We start from the raw sequence: 23,069 nt of genomic DNA, 5'->3' as shown, positions 1-23,069 counted from the left end.
TAGGGATGGACAGATCCTTGATGATTTTTTGTCATATTCTAACTTCAGATTCAGATTCTTTTTTAAATTTTTTTAAATTTTTTGGCCCTCATGCTTAGGTAGCTCTAGGGCCTTAAAAAAAAATAAATCTTCAAATCTGTTGGGAAATATTCAGCAAATATCTGGCCTCTAGACAGAGCAGAATTTTTTCTTATATTCCCAACAGCTTTGTGGAACATTTTTTTCCCCTTCATTTTTGGTTGGCTAGTGCCCTGGCAGTGAATGTAAACAGGGACCCATCTGACAGGCCAGTGCTTTCCTGGCCACAGACGCACCTCCATTGTCCACTCTGGGTCTCTGTCCCTTGCTCTTTGTGGACCAATGGAGTGGGCGGAACCACACACAGGGTGATGCCCAAGCTCACCCCGTGCATCCGCTGGTGACGCTGGGGTTCTGTGGATGACGACACCTTAAGCTCACTTATGTTCTTTCTTTCACTGCTGCTTTGGATGTACTCTCAGTAAACTCCACCTGCCAACGGCTCCTCCCCCACTTAATGAGGGAGAAAGTTTGGTCAGCCGCATCCTTCAGCTGGGGCCTCCTGGAACCAAATTCCTTGGGTAGGAGTGACTTAAAACAAATTGATGGCTGCTGGGGCCCCCCCATTCTTCTCCTTCTTCTGCAATATGATTTCTCTTTTTGTCATTGTGCCCCATGACATGTCCCTCTCTCTATGATTTAAATTCTGTATAACCTATCTCGAGTGGACCATTTCTGACCCTTGTGATATGTGACTTTTATTTTTTGAGTGATGTTTCTATATCTTTCCCCTTAAAGTGCTGTGATCTTCATTTTCGTTCAAGCATGAGGTCTGCCTAGCTGTACTCTGTGCTAGTTCCAATGTGGTGATGATGAGTTTGGAGTCTGTATCAAAGCAACCTGGACTCAGAAACAATGGAAAGCCCCTCTGAATTTTTGAAGATAAATGTGCTATAAAAATTGTAGGATGGTGCATGTTCTGAATCCTGAACATAATAGGCATTGGACACATTTCTGACTAGCCACTCTATGTGTGTACACATGCCTATTGTTTCCTTGAATGAAGACAATATAAGCAAAAACCATAGTGCATGGCTCATTAAGTAGTCTACCTTTTTTACATCTCATTTAGAATACATCAACTTCTTCAATGTATGAGCCATTTCTCCTCTTGTAAACCATTTTGTCTTTTTTTTTTTTTTTTTGCACTTTGTAGAAAATGTTTCAGGAGATCGGCATACATCCTAGATATGCATGCACATTTCTTTTGGTTAAATGTGTTCTATCTACATTGATCAAAGGAGAAGTTCCAGAATGCCACATGCACTCACAGGGGAATGTCATTTGGCTTCTAATAGCAGCATGTCCCTGCGGATCGGTGACCCTCTGGTGGAGAGCTACTGCACCACCATCTGCTAATCACCAGGCTAACAAGGACAGCCCACAATGTCCCCGTCCCCAGAAAGAGCAGAATTCCAGGTCACTTTGCAACAGACAGGGTCGAGGTGCGTGTGTTATTGTGGGTTCGCTTCTGTCCACACTCAGTGCTGTGCATTGTTATGTCAGGCCTGTGATTGTGGAGATCCCGCACTTTGCCGCCCTTCGAGGGAAGGAGAGGGAGCTCGTGGTCCTGCGCAGCGAGAATGGGGACAACTGGAAAGAGCATTTCTGTGACTACACTGAAGATGAGCTGAATGAAATTCTCAATGGCATGGATGAAGGTACCTTCAGATGAGGGTGTTAAAAGATGAATAAAAATGATGTATTGCTTCCTTATCACCTAGGTGTATGAGTATGTGCCCTGTTTGGACACAGTAGGATCTTTGCTATGTTTCAATGTGATGTGTTGGAATGCATTGATGTGCTTATCTAATCTTGCTTCTTTTAGAGTCAAGAAAAGAAAATTCTGTAAGATAGCTAATACTTCTTATAACAAGGGCATACAAAAAGCTTCCATAGTTAGTAAAACTTTTTGGAATCTTAAACTAGAGAGAATAAATATTGTTTCATAGCAAATTGGATGATAATGGATAATAGACCATGACTTTCCAAAATATTATATTTGAGGCTGGGAGCGAATGGTTCATACCTATAATCCCAGCTAATCAAGAGGCTGGAATCTGAGGATCATGGTTCAAAGCCATCCTGGGCAAGAAAGTCCATGAAACTCTCATTTCCATTAACCACCAAAAAGCTAGAAATGTAGCTATGGCTCAAGTGGTGGAGCACCAGGAGTGAAAAAGCTAAAAGAGGCTTTGATTTCAAACCCCAGTACTGAAACAAACCAAAACAAAAATGCCAAATTGGATAGTTTAAGAATCCTGATTTCAAGCCTCGGTCTAGGAACAAAATACAACAAAAATGCCAAATTGGAAATTTTAAATGTTTTAGAAATTGAGTGTTAAGGTGTTCTGTTAGAAATATAGCATCTACCCATACAAAGTATGCTAGAGGATAAGATTTTGTTTTACCTTTCTATTATTAGGAGGTATGAAAATTAAGTTCACTCAGTCTTCAGGCTATCACTCAGAACAGGGACTTAGCCAGGGTTAAATTGCCTACGTGCACAATCGTATCTAATTGGGCACCCTGGCTTTTGATTACGGCTTTCTCACTGCAGCTCTTAAGTCTGTCTTACTCCATGAAAGCGAAGTTGAAATATTAGAAGAAAGTGATGCATTCTTAGGTCTTCATAGGGTACATGGAGAAAGACTACTAACCCAGATCAGAGGCACAGGCTCCTTTAAATCACTACAAAGTAAATAGGGCAAAGCCCTTGCCAAGTGCCAAAAGCATACCAAGTCTTATACATGGATGAACTTGTGAGGGAAAGTATAGTTGTTTCTCAAGTTTGTCAGTCCTCCAGTATTACTGGCAATGGACGGCTTCGGGTGACTAGAGAGCCTGCCTGCTTAAGAATATTCCTTCATAGGGGTGTACAGAGAAAGGAAATATGTCCCCTAAATGTGTAGGTTAGAATCCTCCAAGCAAGATAAAAACATAAGAATTCTCTTTTTGTTCATTTTGCAACAGAATCTCCCTATGTAGCACAGGCTGGCCTTGAACTCTTGATCCTTGTGCCTCAAGCCTCCTAAGTACTGAGATTACAGCCATGGCCATCACCCACAATTCCAGTGCTGTTATTGATAAAGCTTGTTCCCTGTAATATTTAGCTGCTTCTACTTCTTAGAGCCATTTGTTTTGCTAGCTTATTGATTTAGGATATATTCTTGGATGTGTTACCTGTCAGTGACATAGCCATGAGTACTGGCGTCTTGCCCTTGAATGGGGACCAATCTTTCTACATAGGTAAAGATTAGTTTTGACTTGAAAAAAATCAGTTTTGTGTATATTTGTGTTTGTATGCTTGGAAGTATGTTTTTTTCATAAGCATATGTTAGCATTTGTATGAGTATCAACCTTTAAGTATAAATAATTAAACTTTAGTCATTTGCCTTTTCCTATTTAGTCATACCCAGCAGTCAACCAAAAATAGTTACTATCAATGCCTTTATAATAAACCATAAATTATTTCTAAAAAGGAACCATGTTCTAAATCCCTTAATATTCATTGAACCATGTAGTTCAAATATTCTGTGTTTTCATCCAGTCTGTTTTCTTTGAATTATCTGAAATATCTACACTATAACCATTTATACAGAGCCTGTAATCGCAACCTTTGAAGTTAGATGATATAACCGAGTGACAATCACAGAAGCAACCATCTCATTGGAATAAACATTTTTATTCCTGCTCTACTTCTCTAGGAACACAAAAGAGCTATATTATTCCTTAAAAGTAGAAGAGCTGGTCTTGGGATACCTTGACATTTGCAAGGAAAAGGAGTTCATATACAACTTCCTCAAGTTCAAGACCAGAGCATGTTCATTTTCAGTGCTGGTGTGCCCCCAAACACCCTCACTTACAAAACGTGAGATCTTCTCTCCCACAGTGCCCCTCAAAAGTGCCACATTCGCACAGAAAATGTGCCAGCTAACAGGCCATAAAAGATTCCAATACTGATTTTCTTCCAGTGTTAAGAAACCTTGCTTTGGCAAATTGTCCTATTACTTCACATAGAAACGAGGTTTTCTTCTACATCTGCTCACTCTTTCTTGAACTATGCCAGTGAGTTTGCTAGGATGCTTGCTAAAGGAAATGCTTGCTAGATGAAGATGCGCCCTTTCTTGCCTCAGTGCTGGATAGCCCGGAAGACCTTGAGAAGAAGCGAATCTGCCGCATCATCACCCGTGACTTCCCGCAGTATTTTGCCGTGGTGTCTCGCATCAAGCAGGACAGCAACCTGATTGGCCCGGAGGGAGGCGTGCTGAGCAGCACCGTGGTGCCCCAAGTGCAGGCTGTGTTCCCAGAGGGGGCTCTGACCAAACGCATCCGAGTGGGCCTCCAGGTAAACCAGCATAGAATACTCTCTGGCCTTCCATGATTGTGTTCCCCCGTGATCTCAGTACTTAGCAGGCTTGGGGCATGAGGATCAAGAGGTCAAGGCTAGCCTGTGCTACACAGGGAGATTCTACTGCAAAACGAACAAAAAGAGAATTCTGATGTTCTTATCTTGCTTGGAGTATTCCAGCCTACACATTTAGGGGACATACTTTCTTTCTCCATACACCCCTATGAAGGAATATTCTTTGGCAGGCATGCTGCACTCCAAAGCCACTCTAGCCAAAATTACACATTCCCTTTTCAAATGAGAAATACAATGTGAAAGAATCAAATGATTCCCCACAGAGCAAAAGTTGCCAGCAGAGACCACAAGTCCTACAAAGTTGGATGTGAGCGAGGGCTCAGGAATAGTATTTCATATTTACATAAAGTAATAGACACACTGAAAAGAATTCCAAGACATGGAAATAAAAGATGTCTTTTTTTTTTTTTTAGTTTTTGATGATTCTGTCTTTTTTACCTTTAGATGGTACATTCACGTGTATATCTTCAGGAGGGTTGGGAGGAGATCACAGAATTCAAGAAAAAAAGTGCAGCAGTGAAGCTCACTGTACACTGATGAAAGTGACCTATACAAACTCATGGGTGGAGAAGGACGAAGGGACTGGGAGAGATAAGGGAACAGAAAACACTGTTGGAAAGGGAATGTACTCATTACCTAACTGGTTTCATTGTAATCCCTCTGTACAGCATCTCCAAAATAATAAAGTAAATTAATTTTTTAAGTGTTCAAATAAACCACTTGATTCAAACATGTTGATCAGAGCCATTGCATTTCTTCATATATGCTCCTGTTTATCAAAAAAATGAGGAAATGATTTGGAAAAAAGCCAAAAAACTCCTTTATGGCTGCCATAGTTGAAGTCCACCAAGCTACCTGTGCGATGAAAAGCAATGTGTGGGGTGAGACATTTGACATTAGGTGTGATAATATAACATTTGGTTTAATGTTTTTCTTTACTTTGAAAGGCTCAGCCCATGCACAATGAGCTCATTAAGAAGATCCTAGGAAACAAAGCTACCTTCAGCCCCATCGTCACTCTGGAACCTAGAAGAAGAAAATTCCATAAGCCAATCACCATGACCATTCCAGTCCCCAAAGCTTCAAGTGACGTTATGCTGAATGGTTTTGGGGGAGATGCACCAACCTTAAGATTGCTATGCAGTATCACGGGTGAGTCCCATAGGCTGTTAGTAGAGAACTCTAAATGAAGAAACTTTAAGTGTTTGTTAAAGTTGAATGACTTTCATTATAAGACACTTGTTGACGTACATGTGACAAATTAGGAAAAGCTCTTTTAATTAACTAGGGGAAGTAAATGGAAAAAGGAAATCTGCATGTCAAATTATTAGATACCTTATGTACATTGTTATTTAATCTATAGAAACTCTGTAAAGAAACTTTTTGCTGAAAATTAAACCAAGATAGAAAGATCTACACTTTGCGTGCATATTTGACAAGGTTCAGAGTCAAACCATAGCCCCACACCTCCAAAGACAGAGTTTTGGGGTTCACTGAAGACTTTTATCTATTGGAAGGAAATTAAAATTGTATTCAGTAGTCCAACCAAACAGTTCTACCTAGGAGTTGTTTTTGTCTTCATCACAAAAGCATATAGAATTAACTTTGGAAAATCAGAGAGTTTTTTAAGAGGATCTGATTTTTGATCTTTTTCATTTGGTAGTTGTAGTCATTTTCAGGCTACCAAGTTCTCAAAAGATATTCAAAAAATATTGTGTTCTTTATAACAAAGTCACTACAAATGATAAGAGGCTAGAAAAAAAACCCTTCATACCAATAATCTACTTAAGGACTACATAATGCAGCCAAGCATCTCTCCATTTCACAATAATTGCCTAGTTTGAGCACTCAGCATATATGAATACGGACATTAGGAATGATAGCACATCCCTGGTTGTTTGAGTAGTATTTGAAGATTAAAAAATTTCTCCTTCATGTTGACAGAAATAGTCATCCTCATTTTTTGTTGTCTCTTTCTAATTCTTTTTTTTTTTTTTTTTTTTTTGCCAGTCCTGGGACTTGGACTCAGGGCCTGAGCATTGTCCCTGACTTCTTTTTTTTTTTTTTTTCCTCAAGGCTAGCACTCTGCCACTTGAGCCACAGCGCCACTTCTGGCCGTTTTCTGTATATGTAGTGCTGGGGAATTGAACCCAGGGCTTCATGTATACGAGGCAAGCACTCCTGCCACTAGGCCACATCCCCAGCCCTCTTTCTAATTCTTTCAAGACAGAGAACCATTAAGCTTTTCCCAAGGTTGGATGACAGAAATTTGATTTTGATGGACTATACCAAGTGTAGGGAAAAATCCCAGGATCTCTTCAATGATCATACTTGCTCAGCTATTACTTATCTTTCCCATAATATTTGTTCTGTGGTTGATTATGCAACAAAGAAACTTCTGCATCTATCATGGGAGCATAAGATACATAGAGAAAGCATATGAGACTGGAGAGTGTCTATGGCAAATTCTGCCTTTGTAATAACCCAGGATGATGCTACATGGGCAAAGGTGCTATTTATTCTGCTTATTCTTGTGTTGTGTCTTCAGATGGGCTGTTACTAAACATTCTCTATACTTAATTAAAATTATTTAAAAGTAATAAGTACATTTACATTAATTTAAACTACCTAGGCATTTGGAAATTTGAATTTTGCTATATTACATAATTTTTACTAAGTATTTTTGGAGGCAGTCTGAGGGAGTGGGTGTGGGTATATTATAAAACCTACTAGAATAAGCTTGCATAACTTTTGATTGATAAGTGACTTTCTTTAAGGATATTTGCAGTCAAGTTTGATAAGAATTGTACTCACTGCTTTAGGTATAAACTATAACTCCTCTGTACATCACTTTGACAATAAATAAATTGATTTTTTATTAAAGAGCAAAAAAAAGAAATTTATTTTTTCATTTCAGACTTCTCTTGTACCCTTTGCTTTTATTTTCATCCGGAAATTTAATTTCTTAGTTCAAGTAAAATAGGTGGTCATTAGCCTTATAAAGATTCCTATGGACAAAGACCATCATGTAATATTTCTCTGTGCCTCTCTCTCTCTCTCTCGCTCTCCCTCCAGCTTTTCTACCATTTGAGCCATGTCCCCAACAAAGGCTATTCATTTACTTATTCATTCACCCTTTAGTATCTATTGAGCTATTAATATCTTTCAAACTTTTCTTTGTTTCATATTTTGAAAATAGTTGCATGAAATATGAGGTTCATAAACTAGAAAATATTTAGATTACTCATTATTTTAAAAAGGTTTCAGCCTTCTTAGTTAGTTAGAGGATCTGTAGCTAATACAAATACATACTGTTCAAAATAATCTTCACATCCCAGAAATTACAATAAAAGATTCTGCAGATTGGGCTGATGAGAGAATATAGTACATAGTTACTCAAAGAACTTCCCTTAAATTTAATTTTTTGAGCAGTGGTAAGTACTGAGGAGCCTTTTACTTTTCTTTTTCTATTCCCCAAACTTTGTTTTTTGGGCCTGCGGTTTTTTCTTGTCTTCTGTTTTGCTTTCGATGTGCAATTTGAAGGGTGTGAAGAAGGACGACACTGATGAACACAGCCAGAATCAGTGACTTGTCTTTACAACCCAGAGTCTGGAATCTTGCCTCATGTTCTTCTACACTCCCGTTGTTTCAGGCGGAACCACCCCTGCGCAGTGGGAAGACATCACAGGAACCACGCCACTCACCTTTGTCAATGAATGTGTTTCCTTCACCACCAACGTGTCTGCCAGGTACGTGTACCTGGCACAGAACACCCAACGCTGCTTCTACTCCTTCCCCCAAACACATTGGTGTTTTTATTGTTGTTGTTGTTGTTGTCTCTTAATTAATTACAAGTGATTATTTTGTTTGATTTTAATGATATTTTTGTTTAATGACTTTCTCACTTTGGACTAGATCTGTCGAGCAATACAACAGCAAGACACAAAGAAAGACCTACTAATCAGATTAAAAGTGAAGGCATGCCTGTCTGTTTTAGCTGTATGATTCTGACTCTGGCTGTGGTCTTACAGTCATGACTGATTTTTCCAATCCCAAAGGTTTTAGGAATGAGTAATTTTTCATTGTTAACCAAGTAGCCTCAGCTGCTCTTTCAGCCTAGAGACCACAGAGGTTTCTTATATAGCCTAACAAATTTGTACATTACCTAGTTATATATTAAATATCTTTATTCATGCCTCACAAAGCTGAAGCGACCTCATTTTATATAGTGTCACACATTGACTCAGGTTTTGAATCTAAGTTCCCAGGTGTATGGTCTTTAATTGAACGCTAAACATCCTTATGGTTTTATTTGGTATTACAAGAAGTGCATGATGAAAGTGGAGCAACAAACCACACATTCATTTTACAGATGGGAAAACTGAAGTGGAGAGCAGTTAAAACTTAAATTCTATCTAGTCTCTCACCTGTAATCCTAATAACTCAAGAGGCTGAGACCTGGAGGGCCCAGTTCAAAACCAGTGGGGACAGAAAAGGCCAAAAGACTTCTTTTTCAAATAACCAGCAAAATGTCAGACTGGAGGCATGGTTCAAGTGGTAGAGCACCAGCTGTAAATAAGCAAGACAAGCAGAATGAGAAGTCAAGTTCAAGCCCCAGAACCAACACACACACACACACACACACACACACACACACACACACACACACACACAAAGAGTTAATGCCTATGGGGCAGGGAAGAAAAGATTGAAATGCAGAAATAGTTGAGTAATAGGACACACCACAAGCAAGGTGTGTTGGAACAATTCACACACAGGGCACAGCTACTCAGTCTATCAGTCTATAGGTGCCTCAGTGTGTTTTCTCAATCATGAATCCACATTCTAATGCCACAAAATGACTAATTCTTTTGCTTTTTGTTTTTGCTGTACTGGAGTTTGAACTTAGAGCCTCATGCTTGCTAGGAAGGCATGTTATCATTTGAGCTATGCCTCCAGATTGATTTTTTTTTTGGCCAGTCCTGGGCCTTGAACTCAGGGCCTGAGCACTGTCCCTGGCTTCTTCCCGCTCAAGGCTAGCACTCTGCCACTTGAGCCACAGCGCCACTTCTGGCCGTTTTCTGTATATGTGGTGCTGGGGAATCGAACCTAGGGCCTCGTGTATCCGAGGCAGGCACTCTTGCCACTAGGCTATATCCCCAGCCCTCCAGATTGATTTTTGATGGATTATTTTGGAAAAAAGAGTTTCGTGAACTTTTCTGCCTGAGTTTGCTTCAAATTGTGATACTCCAGATCTTAGCCCCTTAAATATCTAAGACTATAGTTGTAACTCACCAGTGCCTGGATAAAATGCATTTTAAAAATGACTAAAATGGAAAAGTTTTCTGTGCATATTTTGTTACAATTTGGAAGAGAAATGGATGAAAATTTTGAAAGAGAGATTTAACTGGATAGGAAGATCTGTAGGAGTGTTGAAGACTGTAGTAAAGGAATCATGACTAAGAGAATAATCATTGGGAAATATTTAATGGAAGATATAGAATACATCTTTGGAAGTATATAAATGGAAAATTGGAAAAAAATTTCCATCTGTGGATCTCATTATTTCCATGAAGTTATCTTTTTTAGAGCCTGTTGTCAAGGTGAAGCTATGAGAGTTTGCAAATGTTTAATAACATTACTGTGCTACGAAAAATGACATTCAAACACAAACTTCCAAACATCATCATAGATTCACAGAGTCTGGAAATCATAAATTCTGAAGCCAATAATTCTCAGCACTACCTGAAAATTCTAGAGAAGATATTTAAAATGGTAGAGTTGATATAATCTTGAGGACTGAAGAGGTCCTTGGGAAAGAACAAGGCTATAGGAAAAGCTGAGCACTTACAGTGAGAAAGCTTCAGGACATGAAATTAAAAGTAGAAGCCTCAGGTACTGGAGGCTCACTTCTATAATCCTAGCTACTCAGGAGGCTGAGACCTGAGGATCAAGGTCAAAGCCATTCCAGGCAAGGAAAGTCCATGAGACTCTTGCCTCCAGTTAGCTACCAAAAAGCCAGAATTGGACCTGTGGCTCAAGTGATAGAGCATCATCCCTGAGTGGTAAAGCTAAGGGACAATGTGTAGGCCCTGAATTCAAGCCCCAGTACCACCACCACTACCACCACCACAACAACAAAATGTAAAAGAAGAAGCAGGGAAAACAATAGAGATTCATTCACAAGTATCAGAGTCTCCCATGGTGGGCTTGCACCACTGATCTTTACAGAAAATGGAACATAAACAAGAATTTTTAAGGAAGAAAAACACAAATGTAACAGTCCTTTGTCTTACAAACCTGGTATCTTTTTTCTCTCTTCTCTTTGCTCTCTTCTACCTCAGTGCTTCATTTGCTTCCTCTCCTTTTACCCCTTCCTCCTTCTTTCCTTTTTCTTCACCTTTGGGACATTATCTCCCTCTTTCAGTTCCTTCTTTTCCTAAGAAACTCTAGGAAACATTGATGACTATGTTGATCAGATGTGTTTTCAAGGGATATACTTTAAACATTAGATAATTGCTTTCCTTTCCTTTCATAGGTTCTGGCTGATTGATTGTCGACAGATCCAAGAATCTGTTACTTTTGCATCACAAGTATATAGAGAAATTATTTGTGTACCTTATATGGCCAAATTTGTAGTGTTTGCCAAATCCCATGACCCCATTGAAGCCAGGTTGAGATGTTTCTGCATGACTGATGATAAGGTGGACAAGACCCTTGAACAACAAGAAAACTTCTCCGAGGTGGCCAGGAGCAGGGATGTAGAGGTACTGTATCAAAAATATACGTATGCTGTACTGTCACACCTTTATTATTGGATTATGTTTCAAATAGAGTATAATACATAGAATATAAAGAAGAAGAAAAGAATATTCTACACCTGTATCAGCTTAAAGGACCCAAATCAGTGCAAAATCAGTCTCAAATCAGTCATTTTTGACCCATTTAGGCTTGTCCAACAGGGTTGATCTCCATTAACAGGAGAAGATAAAAGATTTCTATAAAGATAAATAGGAGGTCTCCAATGCTGTTATAATACCTGCCTACCATCATAAATTGGTTATTTGGTGTTGGACATATTTTAAATCACTGAATATTTTCATTGGACCCGTCAGAAGAGTTTGTATTTGATGATCTTCCTCCTGACATCAATAGATTTGAAATCACTCTTAGTAATAAAACAAAGAAAAGCAAAGACCCTGATATCTTATTTATGTGGTGCCAGTTGAGCCGGTTATAGAAAGGGCATGCCACAGATGAATGGTTTCTGCTCAGCTCTCATATACCATTAAAAGGTATTGAACCAGGATCCCTGCGTATTCGAGCACGATATTCTATGGAAAAAATTATGCCAGAAGAAGAGTACAGTGAATTTAAGGAGCTTATACTGCAAAAGGAACTTCGTGTAGTATATGCCTTATCACACGTATGTGGACAAGACCGAACACTACTGGCTAACATCCTACTGAGGATTTTTCTTCATGAAAAGATTGAATCATTGTTGTTATGTACACTAAATGACAGAGAAATAAGCATAGAAGATGAAGCCACTACCCTATTTCGAGCTACAACACTCTCAAGCACCTTGATGGAGCAGTACATGAAAGCCATCACCATACAATTTGTTCATCATGCTTTGAAAGACTCCATCTTAAAGTAAACAGTCTTGTGAGTTAAGTCCATTGAAGTTAGAAAAAAAATGAAAATGTAAACACTAATTTAGCACACTTACTGAACATACTTTCAGAGCTTATTGAGAAAATATTCATGGCTTCAGAAATACTTCCACCGACTCTGAGATATATTTATGGGTGTTTACAGAAATCTGTAAACATCTGGACAAATACCACCATGAGAACAAGAGTTGTTAGTGGTTTTGTTTTTCTTCAGCTTATTTGCCCTGCCATCCTGAATCCACAGATGTTTAATATCATCTCAGATTCCCCATCTCCTATTGCTGCAAGAACACTGATACTAGTGGTTAAATCTGTACAGAATTTAGCAAATCTTGTTGAATTTGGAGCTAAGGAGCCTTACATGGAAAGTGTCAATCCATTTATCAAAAGTAACAAATATCGAATGATCATGTTTTTAGATGAACTTGGGAATGTATCTGAACTTCTGGACAATACAGAACATTCTAGAACTGACTTGTCATGTGATTTAGCAGCACTGCATGAGATTTGTGTGGCTCATTCAGATGAACTTCAAACACTTAGTAATGAACGTGATGGACAGCAGCATGTACTGAAAAAGCTCCTGGCTATAACAGAAGTGCTTCAACGAAAACAAAACCAGTATACAAAAACAAATGATGTCAGGTAGCAGCCTTCATCCTGGTGTCCTGCATAGATTCAGCATGCCCTACATTGTAATTCACGTCAGCATAATATTTCCTTTGCTCTTGCCAAAAAATAGCACACCTTTTCACATTCCAGTGATGTGTGAGCTATGCAAACAAAACCCAAGATACTGCTGGTAAATAGTGTACCAGCAACTTTGTAAGCTATCTGTGCAGGATATTTGCACTTTTTCCACATGGAATCTTTGCTAAACTCTGAGCCTTGATGTACAGATTAACTTTCACAAAAAAATGAAAAAAAAGCTACACTTTTGTCTTGAACTATGAAAATATATTTTCAATACATCCAATTGCCAAAGTTTTGCTGTCTCTTCGAAAAAGAACCATGAAATCAACTGTCAAGGAAAAGCATTCTCTATTAACAGCTGAAAATAACTGGATTACAGACTGTCATTACTACATCTTCTTCCTGATTAAGAATATGACCATTTGACTGTTCAATGACTTTATTTGTATTTACAGTTCCCAGAATTTGCCATTCTAATAGGAACAATTTTTGCTGTATACTTTTTAAAAAATACTGTGCTACTTTTTCTGGAACTGTTAAAATATACAGAATGGATCTATTGTTCATCAGCTTTATTTTTGAACATACCACTTACTTTGTTGAATTGTCAAAGTCTGTATTTAGATCTCATAATGCTTTTTGTTAAATGTTTACAACAGTAAATAAGTCTGAATTCAATAAATATTATTGGTCTTTGTATTGATCACTGTATGTTACCTTTTCAGCCTTTTTCTACATTGCCAATTTCTTTTATGTAAAAAACATACAATGCTTTCGTTAATTCTACGTCAGACTTTTTGTGTGTGTGTGTGTGTATCCCTCTCATTAAACAACCTCATCAATCACTTAACTTATCCATCCTTGAACTTCTACTTGTTATTATTTCATGGATATTTACTTTGACTGTATAGTTTTATTTGCTTCTGTGTATGTATGTGTATTTTTGTGAAGTATTTACAGGGTTAAGTTAAAATAAAACCAAGGGATATCTTGAAAAAAAAAAGATAATTAGGAGGGCTTGGGGGATGGCTCAAGTGGTAGAGATGGTGGAGAGGTTGCTTAGCAAGCACAAGTCTTCAAGCTCAACCTCTACTGCTGACAAAAGAAATTATTTAGATAAACACCGTGTGTTGCTGATGAACTCAAAATATGTTGGTAACAATCCTGTTTAGATGTCTCAGGTTTCTTGGTTGCTTTTTTTCTCTTTTTCATTTTTAAAAATTAAACAATAGGAACAATGGCCCAGGAAGCACTTCCATTTGTACAAATATTGAAGAATATTTAATGTTTTATTATACATTACTTTTTTAAAAGAAATGTTTATCAGTGTAAGTCTTTGGATATCATAGTCTAATCATCTGACACATTATGTCAAAAGTTACTCCATTGTAAGTTTGCACTGAGGAATTACACATATAGATTTTTGTGGTGTAATGTGTGGTAACACGTGGAGTATTAGAAATGAGGACATTTGGGCTGGGAATATGGCTTAGTGGTAGAGTGCTTGCCTTGCATGCATGAATTCCTGGGGTTTGATTCCTTAGCACCACATAAACAGAAAAAGCCAGAAGTGGCACTGTGGCTCAAATGGTAGAGTGCTAGCCTTGAGCAAAAAGAAGCCAGGGACAGGGCTTAGGCCCTGATTCCAAGCCCCAGGACTGGCAAAGAAAGGAAGAAAGAGAGAGAGAGAGAGAGAGAGAGAGAGAGAGAGAGAGAGAGAGAGAGAGAGAGAGAGAGAGAGAGAGAGAGGAAGGAAGGGAAGGGAAGGACATTAAATGCTACCATGAATTTGAAGATTCTTACTACTAGTGAAAAATAAAAAAGAGAATTCTGATAGATGCTTTGTTTTATACATAAGACAAAAAGTCCATTGGAAACATAAATATTTTTATCTGTGTGTATATGTGTGTGTCTAAATGTATTTATTAGCATATAGTAGTTGTACAAAAGGGGCTTCAATATGACATTTCCATGCATGCAAGCAATGAATCTGGATAAACCTCATCCCTTCATCATCCCTCTTCCCCCCATTTTATTCTCCCTTCATAAAACAATTCAGAAGGGCTCATTGTTCTATTTTCATACATGCAAATTAGCTACATTAAGACCCATATATATTTTTTAAGAAGTAAAATTTTTAAGTAGTAGTAGTAAATCTTTGTGTAAATGACAAGTTATAGTTGTAAGTAATTTATTCTGTCATTTTTTTCTCCATTTTTGCTTAGGTACTAGAAGGAAAACCTATCTACGTTGACTGTTTTGGCAACCTAGTGCCACTAACCAAGAGCGGCCAACACCATATATTCAGTTTTTTTGCCTTCAAAGAAAATAGGCTTCCTCTCTTTGTCAAGGTGATGTATGCCTAGAATGTTGTCATGCATTTTATTCGAGATCAAGGCAGGATTTACTTTCCTTTTTTAGTGAAGAACATGTACTTTTAATTAATTTCCAATTTTATTTTTACTAAGTCTGTAAAATGTTACAGTCCTGGAAAACAAAACATCTTTTAATTTTGAAGCTCAGTGTTAACCTAAATTTTTATTATAGACTGTTTATAAGGAGGAGAATAAAGACAAAATATGACCACTCCATTAGTTAGAAATGCTGACCACTCTTTCCAAACTTGAAGGGAAGTCAACTTTCATATCTTTTAAAAATATTAATAGGGCTGGGGATATGGCCTAGTGGCAAGAGCGCTTGCCTCCTATACATGAAGCCCTGGGTTCGATTCCCCAGCACCACATATACAGAAAATGGCCAGAAGTGGCTCTGTGGCTCAAGTGGCAGAGTGCTAGCCTTGAGCAAAAAGAAGCCAGGGACAGTGCTCAGACCCTGAGTCCAAGGCCCAGGACTGGCAAAAAAAAAAAAAAAATTAATATAACTTTTATTATGCTTAGTTTTAAAAAATATGTAAACTTCACAAATGTAGAGGCTAAAAGAGTTCTGACAACATTTTTCAACAATACCCTTCAAGAGGCCAACAATTTCATATAGTCTAATGAGATATAAGCCTGGTAGAGATACAGACTTGATATATCTCAAAAAGTATCCATCAGATCTTGTTGAGACACATTAATGCACCATTAATTTTTTTGCCTCTGTTTAGGAGTACCAGTCCCAGTTAGAGATTCAGCCATTCTATATACAAATTCCAATTTCTCTTTAGAGTATGTGAATAAGTTCATAAAAATGTCTGATTGTGCCATTCATAAAATCAAAGGGAAATAGTCATTCTGTTTTGTTCTGTTTCCAGTTCCTGTAATATTTTACCATGTTAAGACAAAGAATGAAATTCTGATATTGCAATAAGGATGAACCTGGAAATTATTATACTAATTAAAATAAGAGCGTGTCTGAGTCCACTTATACAGGAACCTAAATAGACAAATTCCCAGAGACAGAAAATAGCAGTTATAAGGAATGGGTGAAATAAGTTTTTCTATAAGAAGTACAATTTTAGTTTGGAGAAATGGGAAATTCTGGAGAGGGTGATGATTATACAATTTCATAAATGTATTTCATGCCACTGAACTATTACTGAAAAGGGTAAATTTACATTATGTATATTTCACATAATGCACATTTTACATTACACATGTTTAAGTTGAATAAATTCTGTCAATCTAATGCAGCATGTGATAACTGTAGATAATAATAATCTAGTGTATACCAGGTGCTGGTGGCTCATGTCTCTAATCCTAGCTGCTCAGGAGGCTGAGATATGAGGATCAAAGGTTCAAAGCTAGCCTGGGCAGGAAAGTCTAAGTCTCTTATCTCCAGTTAACCATATGAAACCCTAAAATGGTGCAAAGTGGTTGAGCACTTGCCTTGAGCTAAAAAAGCTCAGGGGAAGCACCTAGGCCCTGCGTTCAAGCTCCATGACTGACCAAGGAAAGAAAAATCTATTATATATTTGAAATTTGGGAAGAGAGATCTCAGGTATCCTCTTTTTTTTTTGGCCAGTCCTGGGCCTTGGACTCAGGGCCTGAGCACTGCCCCTGGCTTCCTTTTGCTCAAGGCTAGCACTCTGCCACTTGAGCCACAGCACCACTTCTGGCCATTTTCTGTATATGTGGTGTATGGGGAATTGAACCCAGGGCCTCATGTATACGAGGCAAGCACTCTTGCCACTAGGCCAAATCCCCAGCCCCTCAGGTATCCTCAATCACACAGAAGAAGGGAGGACAATTATGAGGCAATCAGCATACTAATTAGCTAGGTTAGAGTAATCATTTCACAGTGTAGAAACAAGTCCAAACACTGTATTATGACCCTTATACATGTACAACTTTCATCAGTCATGTTTCACTAAAGCTAAAACAGTTGAATGACATTCTAAAAGTCAATGTAAATGATAAGAAAAAGGAAGACCTGTGAATTTATTTACCAGGCATTATCACATGGAATTTTATTTTCCCCTTTAAATACCTCCTAATTTCCCCTCTAAATACCTCCTAATTGGTGCATGCCAAATGTAGCTGACTGATGTATGGCTTTCTTGCTCAAGGTGCGTGACACAACTCAGGAACCTTGCGGGCGACTATCATTTATGAAGGAACCAAAATCCACAAGAGGTCTGGTGCACCAAGCTATTTGCAACTTAAACATCACCCTTCCAATTTATACAAAGGTATTGTAAAGTTTGCTGTAATATTATGCATACAGTTGCTCAAATTCTTTAACAGAACAAGAACAAAGCCACTAAATGTAAGCAAAAAATGTAAACTTTTCCACTCAGATAAGGAAAATCCATCTTATATAGAATAAGTGAATTTTGTTGGGAAATCAATTAATATATAGGATATGGAAGGGAAAGAGGGGGGCTAGGATTTTTTTTAATCATTTTTGAAGTACCTTTTAAAAGTAATAACTACTCCTCAGCCTTTTTTATGAGATCAAATAACTGGCCTTGTCTCTATTATTGTTTTACGTGCTCTAATGAGAATGCACTATTAATTCATACTCTATCAAAATATTAGTCTGTTAGTTGATGCTATTAGTTGTCAGTCTGTTTCTTCTTTCTGTTAAAAGTATCTGTTCACCTTGCAACTTATCCTGTTTTAGAATTCTTTAAAGTTCCTTCATTTTTAATATGATCATTGTAGAAAACATCCTGATTTTACAAGAAATGCATTTAAAGAACTACTGAAAGTTCACTAATTTCTAACCTGAAGTGTGCCAATTAGACATTGCTTTGTCCTCATATATCACCCAGTTATACAACGCCTTGACACTCTGATTAGGTTAACATTATATTAAATAAATTTAGTGAAATTTAGAATATTAAATAAAATTTAATTCAGAATTAATTATGTGGGTAACTTCCTGTTTGTACTCTAGATGCAGGACATCCTTTGGAGTTCATGATATTAGGAATTACTGGAGTCAGAGGAAGAATGCCAAATGAGAAAAATAAATAAACACATGTAGGCCAACTAAGTGATATGAAGACACGAATAGGCTTCGACTAATTTCAGTGAGCTTTAAATGTGCTGTAAAAGAAAACATTTACTTTACTGTACATTTTCTTGCAAGACATGTCAAACATAGTTACTAAGGGAAAGGTCAAGGACTATTTTCTATTGAGTAACCCAAACCAAAAAGAAGCAAAATGCTCAATATTACATATTTAAGGTATACCTTAGAGTTTAGCAAATCCTTATTCTAATAAAACTCATACTTCCCATCTGAGTTTTGGAAATGTTTCATCATTTGTTTACTTGTAGTTTTTGACCTTTACAGTCAATCAGTGCCTGCAATGACTGAGAGATCATTATCACTACTGGTGTTGTCAAATGCCAGCAACCTATTAAGTGTCAAACTTGAAGGTGATTGTAACCTAGCAAGTGAAATCAGTAAATTTTTAAATTCTGGATCATTTGTCTGCTGAGTGGGTAGGCTTTCATCAATCTGTTTTAAAATTTCTTGCCTGCCTTTTCTAAACTTGGAAAAAATATCAGAGAGTGCTGACCGTGTGCTTGCCTATCAATGTTTGTTTGCAATGTATTTACTCTCCTTTTTTTCTAAACACTCTACTCTCCCTTCTCTCTTTTTTTCTGTCTTGCATGGCATCTTGGGGCGGCAAGGAATCAGAGTCAGATCAAGAGCAGGAGGAAGAGGTAACTTAATGATCCTGTCATTTGTTAATAGCTGTGTCATCGCAATAACTGCTCAGAGCATCCAGTTAACCTGTGTCTATAGAAAGAATAGACAGCTGTTTCTAGTAACTGAAGGGGCAAAATTTTACTTAACCTCCAGGAGATGTTTTATCATCCTGTGGATTGACTTTAGAGTAGCTCCCTTGTAAATCTTAGCTCTTTTTCTATGCAATAATATATATCTCCCCACCACTACTGAATCACTATTTCAACACTCTCAAAGTAAGTCTGGAGGTGCCTGAAGGTCAAAACTCTTTTCGAAGTGGTGGTTTTGCCATCTTAACTTCTATACTCTTCCACAGTCCAGTGGGAGTTAGTGTACCATGACATCATCCTTCTCGCAAGTAATGGCATAGTGCTTGTGTGTTCTTGGGGTCTAGCATTGTTTCAGCTGTAATTTATAGTGCATGCCTTTATTGATGTGTATTACATGATCTATGGAATTAGTAATAAGTAAAATATCCTCAGTAATTTTTAGAAATGTAATGTAGTCCAAATATCAAACAAGTTTGAGAGTCCCAGAAGCCAAAAATATCCTTAAGGCTGCACTAATATTCCAATGCAGAACTGTATTAACAACAAATCATACACTATCAAGAAGTGTCTTTTCTAAGTCCTCCACATAACTGCCTCACCAAAGATGAAGAAAACAAGTCCCTAAGGGATTTCCTTGAATAAATTTGAATGATATCTCTTTCCATACTGAAAGCAAATATGTGTTTTCTCCCATGTAAAGATTTCAAGATGCCCAAATATTACAACAGAAACAAAAATAATCATCTGGAAATCCTCATATATGTATCTATTCCTATTTCCAAGAATGAAACATACTTTCATGTAGTTTTGAAGATATTACTTTTCTTTCTTTTAAGTGTTACTCTGGTACATTTGAAATATAAGAATGTAAAGAAAGATAGGATATATATTCTATCCCCACCAGTTTAAAACATGAGGCCTTAGGTCAGAGGATTGACTTGAATCTCTTCCTTTCCTCATGTTTTTTTCTTGTTGTTCTGCCCACTTGGTATTCTGCCTACAACCCCTCCCCCCACACACACTGATGGCAAGGTTGACGCCATTCTTTCCCTCAGCTGCCCTTGTTACATCCTCAGTTTCCTTCCTGCACAGAGCATCCTTGTCACCACCACTGTGAAAAGACAAAACGGATACAACTCCCTACCAAAGCAATAAACCTCCAAAGCCAGTTTTGCCACATTTGTCTTCTCATTAGATGTCAGATGTTTCTGTTGAAAGTGTTCAGGAACTGCTCAGCATAAGTGATCAAGTTCACATTCAATTTAGGGTTTGGAATGTTCGCTCATTATGAGTGACAATGAACCCCATATGGGAAAGGTGTCTCCCTGGCACGTTTGCTTTCTTTTCTCTATGAATTGTTGTGTAATTCTGATTTCATCCTTTTCCCAACTTTCTCATGTCAAACGTGACTTTTATCTTCTCAGGGTAACATGTTAGAAAGTATTTCCACTTGCAGTGTCTAGGAAACAGATTATTCTTATTTTTTTCCAAGGCAGGGGTAAGAATCATGGAGGTTGTCAGGATAAGTCGTTACTGTGACCATCCTCTTGCCTGTTTTGTCACTCTTGTGCTTTAGTTAGCCATTAGACACATCAGGGGCTCGAGTCAAGATGCAACCTATAACATTGAATTTATGTATGTTTTCTTTCAGATCGATATGACATCAGAAAAAAGTAAGATTTTAAATAAAATTGAGTGTGTTAAAAGCTGCCTATAATAATTTTTTTAAAGCATGAATTAAGACTCAGGCTAGTTGCCATTACTAACCTCTGTAGTAATTATACTTTTATCCGTATTAATCATTAATATGTATTTAGAAAAAGCAGCTTGTCCAGTTAAATTATAAAAGTATATATCTAATTTCTGAGCTAATTAGCAATTTAAAAATGCAACCGTAATTCATCTAAGCATTCACTTTCTTTTGACATTCCTGTTAACCCTGGTATTGCTGTCCCGCTTGTTTAGAAACCTGCCCTACCGTTTTTGTCCATTTGTTAGCATAACATTTTCATCTCATTATTTTTTAAACACTGATGTGACAGTATCACTTTTTACACTGAGCAACAGTGACTTCTGTGAAAAAGTTTTTGTTTGTTTTGTATTGTTTTGGTAGGAGACGTTTGTAAAAGCGATACTGTCTTAATATTTAGTAGCTAAAGCTACCTCTCCCACCCCATCCTTCCCTTGCACCTCTTACTGTGGTGAAGTGTAACTGATGGCTAGGCTGAGATCTACAAGACTGCTGTGAACATTTACTGGAAAAAAAGAACAAGAAGCAGCTGGGTACAAGTAGCTTATACCTGTAATCCTAGCTTTTCAGGAGGCTAAAATCTAAGGACCATGGTTCAAAGCCAGCCTAGGCAGAAAAGTCTATGAGATTCTTATGCCTAGTTTACCAGCAAAAAGCCAGCAGCAGAGGTGTGGCTCAAGTGTTAGAGCACAGGCTTTAACCAGAAAAGTCAAGGAAGAACTCATGGACTTGAGTTCAAGTGTGGCTCAAGTGTTAGAGCACAGGCTTTAACCAGAAAAGTCAAGGAAGAGCTCACGTACTTGAGTTCAAGTTCCAGTACCAATACAACGTGAGAGAGAGAGAGAGAGAGAGAGAGAGAGAGAGCACCAGGGGAGGGAGGGAGGCAGAGAAGGAGAGAGGGAGGCAGGGAGGGGCAAGGCAGGGAAGGAAGGAGAGGGAGAGAGAGGAAGGAAGGAAAGAAGGAAGGAAGGAAGGAAGGAAGGAGGGAGGGAGGGAGGGAGGGAAGGAAGGAAGGAAGGAAGGAAGGAAGGAAGGAAGGAAGGAAGGAAGGAAGGAAGGAAGGAAGGAAGGAAGGAAGGAAGGAAGGGAAGGAGGGAGGGAGGGAAGGAAGGAGAGGAAAGGAAGGTAAGAGGTGCTAAGAATACAAAACTTAAGACCTCTTGTATGAAACTGCTACTCACAATGTACTATGAAAAGGACAAATTTTAAATAATAGTAGTGCAAACATCCCACACTCAACCAGTTTAGGGAGCACTGATTTTTACAGATCTAGAAGCAACTATGTTAGAATTCACCTCAGGTTTGGAGTATCAATTCAGATTCTAATGTTTTGGCCCATTCCCCCTGACTCCTTGGTTTCTTTTGAAAAGTGAAGTTGAATTTTTATAAATTTCCCCCTTTTATGCTTCAAATGCATCAGAAAAATCAACTTGATTTTCAATGCTTATTGGTTTTAACATAGTCATTTTCATATACTTCATTTCAGGATAATACTCCTGAAATGAGAAAACTCAGAACCATGATAACTATGGTCATTGGCCCTATGCAATGACTTGTAGAGTTTTCTTTTTAAGTCTTCACACAATGTGACTTACTACATATTACTGAAATGGCTTCATTTGGGACTTACCTTTATGCTACATCATTACTCAGAACTAAAGTAAGTGTGTTCACTAGTTTATATGGCTGAAAAATTTGTATTCATATAAATTTATCTAATATATTTACATATATTCACATACTATATCTTTTCAACAAATGCAAATTATCTTGAGAGAAGATACTTTTGTTTAAATGACATTATTTTGCCTTCAAATAATTCCTTTTCCCCTAATTCTATCAATTAATAGATTAATTAGTGGTGGTTCTGTGGCTTGAACTCAGAGCCTCCTACTTGCTAGGAGGACACTCTACTGCTGAGCTAAACCTCCAGCCCTTCCTTTTTGAAACTGATTCGATTTTTCTGTCTCTTGTTCTACTTCAGGACAAATCTGTTTACATTTTTTGTACTATGTTTACTTACATGGGCTTTTCCTTTGCTTCTTTGTACAAATTAGTAGGAATTAAAAGTCATCTGTCTTTACTATAAAAAGAAATGGAAGAAGAAAGACATTACCAAGTTGCCAGAATATCATAGATTTCCATGCAGGTCTCCTAGATATTATGAATATTTTACTCTTTTCAAATGCAGATTTACTTTTTTTTTAGTTTAAAGACAGCCATTGGATGACCTTCAATAGTTCTCAAATAAT

At 37.7% G+C, this 23,069-nt stretch overlaps 1 protein-coding gene across 26 annotated transcripts in view; it reads left to right on the top strand.

Moving 5' to 3' along the window:
• The window catches only part of Ank2 (ankyrin 2), a 457,187-nt gene that overhangs the window by 404,945 nt on the left and 29,173 nt on the right, over positions 1-23,069 (top strand). For 21 of the 26 annotated variants that reach the window (XM_048333410.1, XM_048333422.1, XM_048333421.1 and 18 more), the window contains 9 exons: positions 1,585-1,739; positions 4,215-4,426; positions 5,452-5,656; positions 8,157-8,253; positions 11,043-11,271; positions 15,099-15,224; positions 17,381-17,503; positions 18,960-18,992; positions 20,719-20,740. In XM_048333410.1, the coding sequence (XP_048189367.1) occupies positions 1,585-1,739; positions 4,215-4,426; positions 5,452-5,656; positions 8,157-8,253; positions 11,043-11,271; positions 15,099-15,224; positions 17,381-17,503; positions 18,960-18,992; positions 20,719-20,740 (1,202 nt within the window). Of the gene's footprint in view, positions 1-500; positions 600-1,584; positions 1,740-4,214; positions 4,427-5,451; positions 5,657-8,156; positions 8,254-11,042; positions 11,272-15,098; positions 15,225-17,380; positions 17,504-18,959; positions 18,993-20,718; positions 20,741-23,069 lie in introns of all 26 variants that reach the window. The other 5 variants (XM_048333415.1, XM_048333406.1, XM_048333414.1 and 2 more) reach the window with 2 other exon arrangements.

This window comes from Perognathus longimembris, chromosome 24, assembly GCF_023159225.1.
Source record: "Perognathus longimembris pacificus isolate PPM17 chromosome 24, ASM2315922v1, whole genome shotgun sequence".
In the NCBI taxonomy this organism is placed as follows: Eukaryota; Metazoa; Chordata; class Mammalia; order Rodentia; family Heteromyidae; genus Perognathus; species Perognathus longimembris.
Note: the sequence above shows the minus strand (reverse complement) of the source record. Positions and strands in the feature narration are given on the sequence as shown.